The sequence below is a fragment of the Eublepharis macularius genome, chromosome 8, assembly GCF_028583425.1.
Source record: "Eublepharis macularius isolate TG4126 chromosome 8, MPM_Emac_v1.0, whole genome shotgun sequence".
NCBI lineage: Eukaryota > Metazoa > Chordata > Lepidosauria > Squamata > Eublepharidae > Eublepharis > Eublepharis macularius.
In genome coordinates, this window is record NC_072797.1 from 40,428,626 (window position 1) to 40,439,776 (window position 11,151).

Genomic DNA, 11,151 nt, shown 5'->3' on the forward strand with positions numbered 1-11,151 from the left:
GTTCTACCTTTACTGTCCTCTCTTATGACAAAGGCCCAGTTTGAACAACAGAAGTTTTTATCTGCACATTATATTTTCCACTTTATTTTCTTGTGGTCCCTCATGTTTTTGTAGTTCTGGTGGCTATTTTATACAAGAGGATGGGCCAAAAGCTAAGAAGGTAATATTTCTGCTTGCGCCATCATTTATAAAATCCATCTCTTTCTCACACAAGTGAGTCCCATATGGCCAGATAAGACTGACATGAGAGCTTATACAGCATGGCAAACAAACAAATTTCACTTACCATTTCTAGTCTCCTTTTTTCCTCAGTTGCTCCTCAAAAAAATCATTACATGCAACAGTTAACGCAGCAACCAGAACCACAAATTCATTAAAATCCACTTCATTGTCTTTATTGCTGTCAAGATCCTTCATAATCTTATCAACCAACTGGGGATCCTTTTGACACTTCATAGACAAAAAATAGATGTTAAAATATATTGACACACAACTTGATCCTAGTTACTGAATCTTTTGAGGCAGTGAATTGCTTTAGAGTTCTCCTTTTCTTGTGGATATGCATATATGCTGTTTACAACTCTTAAGGGACTCTGTACATATACCACATGACATTTACCATTGCTACAATATAGCCCGCAGTATTTGCCTCAATAAAAAGATGAGTCAGCTCTACACAACACATTGTTTATTTGTAATATTTTTGGCAGTATAATTAAGAAGCGAAGGGTGGAACTACATGTTATGTATAGTTCTATTATTCTTTTCATGATGGTTTTTGTGGTTTTTTAATGCATCTGGAAACAATGCGATTTGAATCTAAATTAATCAGGTATTCATAAATAATAAGAATAATAATAACAAAAGCCTACAAAAAAGTTCTTTTTAAACATTTGCCTTTGCACCCCCACCCCCCTGAGAAGGATCCCCTCATACCAAGCTATTTTCTCTTGCAGGGGAAAAAAGGTTGAGGGCAATTTTCAGCACCTTCCTCAACCCCCCAACCCAGTTCCTTTAAGCCGAATAAAATCTATACTTTCAGTCCAATCCTCAAAGCTTGGAAGTGAATCTAGCTTTCATTCAGAGCACTGGGCATCTATAGAGACATATTAATAAGGTGGAACACAGGACAAAGAAAATTTAATCCAAGAAAATTGATCACTGGTTATTTTTTTCCTTTACAGAGCTGCTGATTTTTAAGACTGGGTTTTTAAAAAAAGGATTAATAGACCACAGGATACTACATATATCAGATCTTTTTTAAAAAAAATACAAGAATTTCAGTAGTGTGTAATTTAAGAACAAAATACAGGAGCACAAATCATATTGGCACTGATAATGTGTCTTGGAGCAAGAGCTCTTCTCAGCAGACCCTCTGTTTAGTACAGATAGGACAACTATATTTAGCATTTCCAATCAACCTGTGAATATAACACCATGCAGCTTATGGCCTGAAGAATTACTTAAAGAATAAGAACAGTTCCAGATCATGGACCAATGTCAATCTGCATATGCTTGCTCATCTTCCATTGTAATGACTCAAACTGTCAATTCATCTCCTTCTGAACCATACAGTTAACATGGGCAAAAGAGATACCATCAGAAAGCTGCATGTGAAGTGGAGATAATCGATTGTGTCTGGGGGCTTGTAACCTTTCACTTGGATGAGGGAGCCCCCAAATACCCCTTTACCCTAGCAACTGCAGAGCTCTACTTTGCCCTGTTTCAGGGAGATGTCAGTGTTTATGAGTCAACAGCTGCCATTACTCCAGCCACACCCTCCTCTCAGACCTGTTTGGATGCCTAGCAACCAAAACACCTCCTACAAGGAGAGGCAAAAATTGCCGTCCTTAACAGTTACAGGGAAAGAGGAGAAGGAGGGGCTGGTGTAAGGGGCAGTGAACAGAGAAAGAGTCTGAAGAATTCAAGAGGGGGAACAAGTCAAAGGAAAGAAGAAAGCTAGGGCTTGGCTTTGCCCACCTATTCACCTACAAACAATGTTTAGGGATACATTTTTATATTTGCATCACCACCACTTAGTGGGTATCTCTCTAATACATGTATTTGTACATATAATTAAGGCAATTACTGTCTTCTAAAGACCTTTGCATCTCCTGAGTCATAGATTGAATTTGACATTGATGGCTAGACCCATAACAGATTAATCATACTGAATCATCTTTTTAAAACTGTTACTGAATTAAATTCTCTTTTATCATACCATTAATGAAAATGGACATTCTTTCTGAAATTAACCAATACTAACTCAGTTGCCTCTGTGCAGCTATATAACCTGCTCGCTCTTAGCTAACTCTAAGACATTTAGGGATTGTAGCCTACCACAACCCTGCTGTCTTCTTTCCTCGCCTTATCAAAGTGAGGGCAATAGATTGCACCTTTTGCTTATTCCAAAATTTGGAGCTTTTGGACACAGAGGTTCTACTTAACCATTGGATGTGATTACCAAATAGAACCTAACAAGATAGTATACCTGCAAGTATCAGATCCTGGGAACAAACAACTGTGAATTACCATCATCTTCACATGCTGTTTGTGCGGTGCCGGGGGCATCAGATTAGCCACTTTTGGAAAGAGAATGCTAAACCATGTGGAACAAGATCTGATTTGGCAGAGCACGTTAAAGTGAACAATTGTATAGAGCATGGAGAAAGCCACATGGATGCAGTGTGGAAGCAGTGCCAAAGCCAACTCTCTTCTGGTTACATAATTTCCCATGCAGGACCAGAGGAGTTAGCCATGTTAGTCTATAGTTGCAAAATAGTAAAAAAAATCCAGTAGCACCTTTAAGACTAACCAACTTTATTGAGACATAAGCTTTCGAGAACCACAGCTCTCTTCGTCAGATGCATCTTAAAGGTGCTACTGGACTTTTTACTATTTTTTACTATTTCCTGTACAGAGCAAGTGTGTTATAGTGGTTAGTGTCAGAACCTGGGAGACCCAGGTTCGAATCCCCGCTATGTCATGGAAGCTCGCTGGATGTCCTTGAACTAGTCACACTCTCTCAGCCTAACCAACATCACAGGGCTGTTGTGAGGTTAAAATGGAAGAGAGGAGACTTGGGTCTCCCTTGGGGAGAAAAGGTGGGGTATAAATAAATTAAAGAAATGAATAATAAAATAAATGCAGAGCCAGTGGCCAGCCCAAGACCAGTGGCCCATAAATGCAATGGTTTTGTCCAATCTACAAAGACAATCGCTTATTGTTTCATGTTTAGTTTAACACCAATTACATCCGAGCTTTTTAGAACTCAAAAGTGATAGTATCCAGAGGGCTGACAACTTATGATGGCTGCAGCGTTTTCCTCCACAGTGCTTAAGGCAGTTTGAAAGAGGAGGTTTCTCCACTCCTGGGGTCTGCATCAGTGGCGTTTCATCATCTGATGGCCACAACTTCACAGAGTGAATTCTACTAGGCAGTGTAGTCAGGGTGGAGAATGGGATATAACGAGATATATGCCAAAGAGATGATGACCTCTGTAAGAGCTACAGAGGCTGATCAATGGCGTTAGAACTTTCCAAAACTAGCAAGCAATTTGCATAACTGGAAGTGCGATTTGAACCCAACATTCCCACATCTATGTCAGATCTCATTTTTAATCCATTGCACAAGGATGGTCCTAAGCTTTCTAACAACAAAACAGTCCAAAAGCCCTAAGCATTCAAGTCATCAGAAATCAGGCCCACAGACATGGCAAATTATAGTATGTGCACACAGTACAGTGGCTGTTGCAGAAAACACTTGACTGCACATCTGACTGTATATCATATCTGTTTCACAGATCCTTCCATAGTTGTTTCCCTGCACCTTCTTAGGTCACCTCATTAAATATTAAGCAAAATAGATTTAACAGCCCCATCTTACCGAAAGGAAGTCAGTGAGTTCACTGGTGAGGAGTTGTTTGAGTTCTCCTTTATTGAGTTTATATTTATCCCCTTCCTTTGCTGAATAGTGGTGAAAGATCTTGATTAAGGTGTCCATCGCATTCTCCAGCTGTGTCGGCATACTGCAAAGGATAAGGACTAAAGACTGGTGGCAACCGTGCATGAACTGTCTAAAATACAATCATTTCCTCTGTGCAAAGAAATAAATGCAACAACCCAGAAAAACAACACAATAGTGTTAGGTTTCAGGTGGGTAGCCATGTTGGTCTGTATTGGATGAGCAAAGCTTGAGTCTAGTAGCACCTGAAGACCAAAAAAGAACTTCCAGAGTATAAGCTTTTGAGAGTCAAGCTCCTTGATCAGATATAAGAAGGAATCCCATCTTCTGACTGGGAAAAAAAAGAGCCTGGGATCTCTATTCCTATTAATATCTGATGACGGAAACTTGATTCTCCAAACCACATACCCTGAAAACTGTTTAAGGTGCTACTGGACTTAAACTTTGCTTATTATTGCATGTAGCTCTCTGCAGCACTGAATATTGCCATTGGATCAGGTGCCCAAATTGCTGTATACAATGATAAATTAGGAGAGAACTTCCACAGATTTAGTCTGGAACAAAATGTTACGCATTTGTTTCATTGGGTGCAGTGATCGGTTGGGAGATGCTGCAAATTTACTTGGTTGCTTAAGGAAAGACAATGATTTCCTCTCATGCAAAGAGAGAAATGCAACAACCCAGAAAAGCAACAGAGGATAGCAGTATACCATACAGCAAAATCATTCCAACAAAACATTCAAGCATTATTCCCTACCTGTTCCAGCTAAAGCAGATTGAAAGCCAAGTATTTTCTCCAAGTGCAGACTGTATTCAACTTTATCTTAAGGGTTCCACCCTATCCAACCAATTTCCCTTGAGTTTTCAGAAGGAAATCACCAATGACAAAAAGCCCCGACGATGCCTGGCTTTCACTTTATTTGTGACTGCTTGTTACAAATCAACAGGTGTGGAAGTCTTGCCCCAGGTGGCCTTCCTGGGGGTGGCTGACTTTCCTGAGCATTCAGTAAGGAGATGAAATTTACCAGTTCATTAAAACACTGAGGACGGAAATGGCAATTAGTTGCTAGGAAGCCAATAAAAAATAACTACAAATATAGAAATGATGAAGAAGAGAATGCCTTCTCTGGCTTTTGGCAGTCTAGAAGCACACATCTCACTGGGGGGGGGGGAGTCTCCGCCTCAGTTCAGTTTAATAGGAAGTATAATCCTTCAAAAGTGTTAGCAGATCATCAAGGGTTTTCTATAAGATGTTTTGGTGGTATGCAGGGCACAATGGCTAACTAGTTGCATCAATAAAAGGCATGTGATTTCAGGAAACGTCACACAGAAAACTGTATAACAAAAATAGCACACCTCTTTTTCACTAAGCATGCTATTGCTCAGTTATTATTTTGCCAGGAAGTAAAATAATAAATGAGTGGTACTAATGAGCTCCTGGAGATATGATTAAGAAAGCCTGAAGTGGGCCTCACCAAGGAGATCCAGGATTGCTAGAGAAGGCGTAGGATCTTCCCTAACTTGGCCACTTTGGGGTGTGTGTGTGTGCCTATGGTATTAAATGAGGTGTTTGCAGGATAGGTGATTACTCCATGTATAGTCCTTTATTCATTATCCTGTTTACCACACAAACAATAGTAATTGATGTTCTAGGAGGGAGGTGGAAAGTGATATTTACATAATAGCAGCAGTTTAACTTCTGGAAAAATTTATAATGAACTGGCCAGACGACTAGCTGGATCCTCTTGGAGTATTTGAATTAAACTGGAGAATATCATCTGAAGCTATTTCATTAGTGAAGCACACTTCCAGTGGGGGCGGGGGGAAATTTGCCAAGCAAAAAACTATGATATAATATTTAAGGGCATGGAGTGTGTGGTGGTTTTTATGTGAACTGTAAGTCGAAATATTTTTGTTTGGAGTGTGGCTCCCCCTTGTGTGCATAGCTTCCCGGCTACTTTTATTTATGTAGAAATTAATCTCTCATCTTTGTACTACCCAGGATGTACAGTTCAAGGCACCTAACAGGGTTTAAAAATCTAACAAATTAAAACAAGCAAAATAGAACTAGACAAAAACTAAACATTTAAAGTCAATTAATTTAAACCAAATGTTTTTATTTATTTAAAACATTTATACACCTGCCTTCTTCACAAATAACTGGGAAATAACACAGGTAACGACAATAAAAAGTACAAAAACATAAATCTTAAAAAAAAGAATTAAACAACTAGAAGAAAAAAAATTCTAATCAACTGCAAGAGAGAGTGCCGTCAAGGCACTCACAAAGCAGGCATTGTGAAGAGTCAGAGGCTCTTTTATTAAGTCCACTGAACAGCACAAGAGATAAGAGCAAGAATCCAGTAGCACCTATAAGATTAATAAAATTTGTGGTAGGGTGTGAGCTTTTGTGAGTCACAGCTCACATCTTCAGATACCAAGTGGTGCTATAGGTTATTGGTGCTACTGGACTCTTGCTCTTTTCTACTGCTACAGACAAACGAAGTTATCCATCTTTATCTAGCACAAAAGATGCCGATCTTCTCACGTCCTCTGGAAGGTTTTCTCATTGCATGGGAGCAACCACCCCAAATGCCTGCCCGTGGGCTGCAGTGGAATGTCCTCTTGCAGTGCTGAAATGATTAAAAGGCATTGCTGCGCTGAACGGAATTGCCATATAGCTTCATATCAGAAGAAGTGGCCCCAGGCTGCGAAGGGCTTTAAAGATAAGCACCAGCTCCTTGAACTGGGCTGGAAAACCAACAGGCAACCAAAGCACGATTGGCAAAATAGGTGTGATGTGATCCCAGCATCCAACCTCAATAATAAATGTGCTGCTGCATTTTGAAATAATTGTGGTTCCCAAATAGTCTTCAGGAGCAATCTCACATAACACACATCACACTAGTCAAGTCTTGAGGTTACTCCTTGAGGTTACTGTTGCATGGATCAGCATGGCCAGATCAACAATCTCCAAAAAAGAGGAAAGCTTCAAAATAGCCCTAGAACCATAGATTGCAGACCCCAAGATTGGAGGGATAACATGGAACTAGGACACCACACCACCTTGCCCAAAGCCCTGTTTGTTGCACACGTCTCACTAGAAAAAAACAGAAGTCTCAGCCTGGGTTTAGTTTAATAGAAAGTGTAATCCTTCAAAAGTGTTAATAGATCTTCAGTTTCAAAACTTAGATCAAACTGAACAGCTGATCAATATGTTTACATGGCCAATAATCATGATGCTGTTTGGATACACTGCTCTTATTTGTGTGCAATATTAAAAGTCCCAAAGGAAAATGAAGCCAAAGACAACACATTGTCCTGGCTGCATGAGACGGTTAAGGACTGGGTTAAGGCACAAGGCAGTTTCAAATAAGTTAATTGCTGTGGCTTTCTGTAGTGTGATTCTAAAACCTCAACTAGCTGGCATGAACATTGCGGAAAGGAGTCCCCAGGCGCAAGAACAAAGGATCAAATCAAGAATAATACTTTTAACAAAAAAAATCCTGGGACACAAACCATAAGATAACATCTTGTCTAGTTCATTAAAATTTCTAGGTACAGTAGTAAATTTTTTCCTGCTCACTTTTTTAAAAAGTTTTTTTATTAATCTTTGTTGCAACAAGTAACTTACAAGCAATAAACATCATTACATATCTGGTTCCTGCTCACTTTTTATAAACAACATGTAATATGAGAAATAACCAAAAGAGGGAGTCTCAATAGTGTTTAAACTAAATTCAGGATAATGGAAGAATCCAACATACCTCTGACCGCAAAGCAGTACTGTAGATATTCCTAAAATTTGTATGGGATTCAGCATCAAATGTTCTAGGAAAGTAGGAAAACATGATCCAGAGCTTTGGAAAGTACATCAGCAAAATCCTTGCTGTGAAAGAAACTTATGATGGTCATGCCAATCTGTTAGCTCTTTTTAATAATTGGATTTCATCTATTTCTAGTAAGAAAATTTTGCTACTAAACCACATTGATTAGACATGGAAAAAACTGTATTGTAGTACTTTGTACTTCACAAAGGGGTGTACACAGATTGTGTTATAATGCACAGTGGTTATGTAACCTTTGTTGTCCCAGTACCCCAAATATGTTTCAATACTGTACCTGTTATTGCCACATTTGGTTAAAAACCATGTTCCATTTATCCTCTTCAACTTTGAATCGTGTGTGCTATAGTCAACCATGCATAAGATTCCATCATATTCAAACAAGCCATGGGATTGTAAAAATTGGGCGTGCTGACATTAAGAACAGGCATTCTGTAGCAAGAAGCGACAGTAAATCTTGCTCTGCAGCATTCTTGCCACGGCCAGGTAAATCTACACTACCTGCTCACTGTGTATAATTCAGAGTCCACCCATTCCTTCCTACAAGCTGGCAAATCTCTGGGTGCTTTGTTATTCATTACATAACGCCATTGATATGTCTTTATGATATGCTAGACAATTTGCCTGACCCATGCACACAAATATTTTAGAATTATAAAATGAAAGTGCCTGAGCTTTCCCAGTTACACACTTTAAAATAGATGCATGGCCTCCCTAGGGCTGCCCAAGTCCTCAGGCTGTTCACACAGTACTTACTCCCTTGCCACAGATTCAGGCTGGAATAATGACCATGCCAGAAACAGTTGCTTACGTCATGCACACACATGAGTGGGTGGGGAGCTCCATGCATACAGCACAACACACACACACACACAGACTTTGGCACAAAGTACATGTGCAATTTCGCACCTAATGCCTACCCTTAGTCTTATTTTAAGACATTTTCAGAGTAAAATTTGCTTAGTTGATATTTAATGATGTCAGGTAACACAGTTACTGATGACTCAGCTGCATGTGACCCAATAAGGCAAACAGAGGTTCCTTGGGGCTGTTTCAGGTCAGGAAAACAGCGCTGGGAAGAGATGCTTATACCCTTTCCTTTGTGCCACACTCCTAATGCAAATTAAGTCCCTATGTGCCTCAAGGGGGGGGGGGGAGAAGCAGAGTTCAGAGCAAGAATATGGAGGAAAAGGCTTTCAGTTTAACCAAGAACTTTATAGTTATTGCTCTGATAGACACTTTGGAAGACTCTTTCAAGCTGTTTATTCATTTCCTACCTTTCTTCCATGATGGAATACAGGACTCCCTGAAATCCTCCCCATCCAGGAAACAAGCAGACTGACACCAGCAAGGGTGTTGTTTCATGTACCAGATACAACTACACCCTCAGACCTGACAGAATGTCAGGTGCTGCATGCTCCATATTTGAAGACTCTTCACATATGTTTTCAGTCTATGCTACTTCACGTAGACTGGCAAGGATCCATCTTTTCAGCAGTTGTATAAGCTGTCCCTTGTGTTTGAGCAAAACCTAAGGTAAATAGACCACATGAACACTCAAATAGCATCTCACCAGAAAAATGCAGGGGCTCATTTGATGAAGTTGAAAAGGTAGATAACTTTAAAGGAGCTTAACAGTAATGAAAGCAGAACATTAAAACGGATTTTGATCTGTCCAGGGGCGATATTGTCCTGATTGTCCATGGGCAATAAGAGTCTTGGGGATAAAACTCAAAGGGAACTCAAAGAGTGGAACTACAAAAAACCACACAGTGAGTTTTGGGTCACTCTGCTCGCTGGCTCTTTAACAAAGCGCTGAACCAATGCTAGGCAGGTGCATGATAGCCACGTGGCCTCAAGCTGACCAGAAACACAGACTTTATGCCATGTCTTGTGGCTGCACAGGGAGCAACACCCCAGTTTCTTTGGAAATGGAACCTAAACAGCATCACTTGGCCAAAACAAACTGCTCTGACCATTTTTTTTGTCACCTCCTGGAAACAAAAGATTCTTCCAAAGAGCTGATAACTTGTCATTTTTACATCTGCAGGAGAGAGTGCCCTTTTGAAACAGAAGCTTTTATGAACTTGAGCCCACTTTGTCAAATGCACGAGTTGGAACCTCAGCCACAATTGACATTTAAAAATGGAAATATCAAGAAACCAATGGGAGAACATCCCAGAATACTCTGTTGCAGGCTATTGTTCAACAAAAGAATTTCACAAGGAGACTCTGTAACTTATTTTTTTAAAAATGAGTTCTAATTCAACCGCTTCATGCTTATTGCATTTCCCAAGGCTGAAATAAAGACCAGTGATTCCTCAGTCGTTACAAATGTTGTCTTAGCTAAACTAGGGGAAATTGTGTTACCTCTAATTGTGGCTATTGTGAATGGTCACTGTGCTTGTCAGTGTGAGAGAGAAATACCAGAGAAACCCCCAACCTCCCTCCCCCACACTGTTTGTTCATGAGTCACTGCCTCCAAACTGGAAGGAAGTTTCAGAACAGTGACTCAGGCAGCAGGAATAAGTCCCTCTGAGGGTGGGCAGTTCCATTGTGCCTTTATATCTGGGCTAAGAGTGTGATCCAGTCACCCCTGATGCAGAGCTATTACAAAAGCAACCAGACTCCGATTAGGAAGAAGCGAGGCTAGAGCACTGAATCATACAACTACTCAATGACTGACCTTCATTGGGGATGGATACTTTTGGCTGACTAGAGCAGTCATGGTCCATGAATGTGCTCTTAGGACATACAGGAGTGCACCAGCATATGGTTAGAGAATAGCTATTTTATGCCTTGGAATGTCTACAAAAAGTTGGGGAATTGTGTAACCCTATCGATGTAATCTGTTTAAGTATGCTAAAAATGCCATTATCAAAACTTTTGATCCATTTTTTAAAGAACTAAATAAAAATTGAGCATCTCAAGGGAAAAGGTCCCCCTTGTAGGATGTACTTGTTTTCTACATAACAAGGGATAAATAATGGAGGGGGACTCTGAAAAATGTGATCTCACACCTCTAGCCTAAAACGTTGTGATCCATTCCACCATTCTTTGATCCTGTTTCCACCTAATTCTTCTGCATTCCTAAACCAGGCTGCCTTGGGGAATGGAAAGGGTTGCTGAAGTATCATATTAGTGTACAAATGGTGAGAAATTTAAATTTAAAAGAAAAATTGGTTCAGAATAATGTAATACACCCAGACATTGGTTGCAACAAATCTGAAAGCATCAAGTGACGCTTTAGAACAAGAAGTGCCATCACCAAGGCAAATGTGTCTATTACTGACAGCCAATGTGATGTAGGGGCTAGTGTTGTTCAGCCAGGGCTTGATGGGCA

At 40.0% G+C, this 11,151-nt stretch overlaps 1 protein-coding gene across 1 annotated transcript; it reads right to left on the reverse strand.

The window, feature by feature from the left end:
- Nucleotides 1-291: 291 nt before the first annotated feature.
- S100Z (S100 calcium binding protein Z) lies at nt 292-4,026 on the reverse strand. The gene is made up of 2 exons (XM_054987286.1): nt 3,886-4,026; nt 292-450 (listed from the first exon to the last, which is right to left on the reverse strand). The coding sequence occupies exons 1-2, from the start codon at nt 4,024-4,026 to the stop codon at nt 292-294; spliced, it is 300 nt and encodes a 99-aa protein (XP_054843261.1).
- Nucleotides 4,027-11,151: the final 7,125 nt, after the last annotated feature.

Bases quoted from the DNA above. Each gene is read 5' to 3' on its own strand.
- S100Z (XM_054987286.1), bottom strand. From the start codon at position 4,026: ATGCCGACACAGCTGGAGAATGCGATGGACACCTTAATCAAGATCTTT. The intron at 451-3,885 runs GTAAGATGGGGC...TTGTCTATGAAG, and splicing joins AACTCACTGACTTCCTTTCG to TGTCAAAAGGATCCCCAGTT.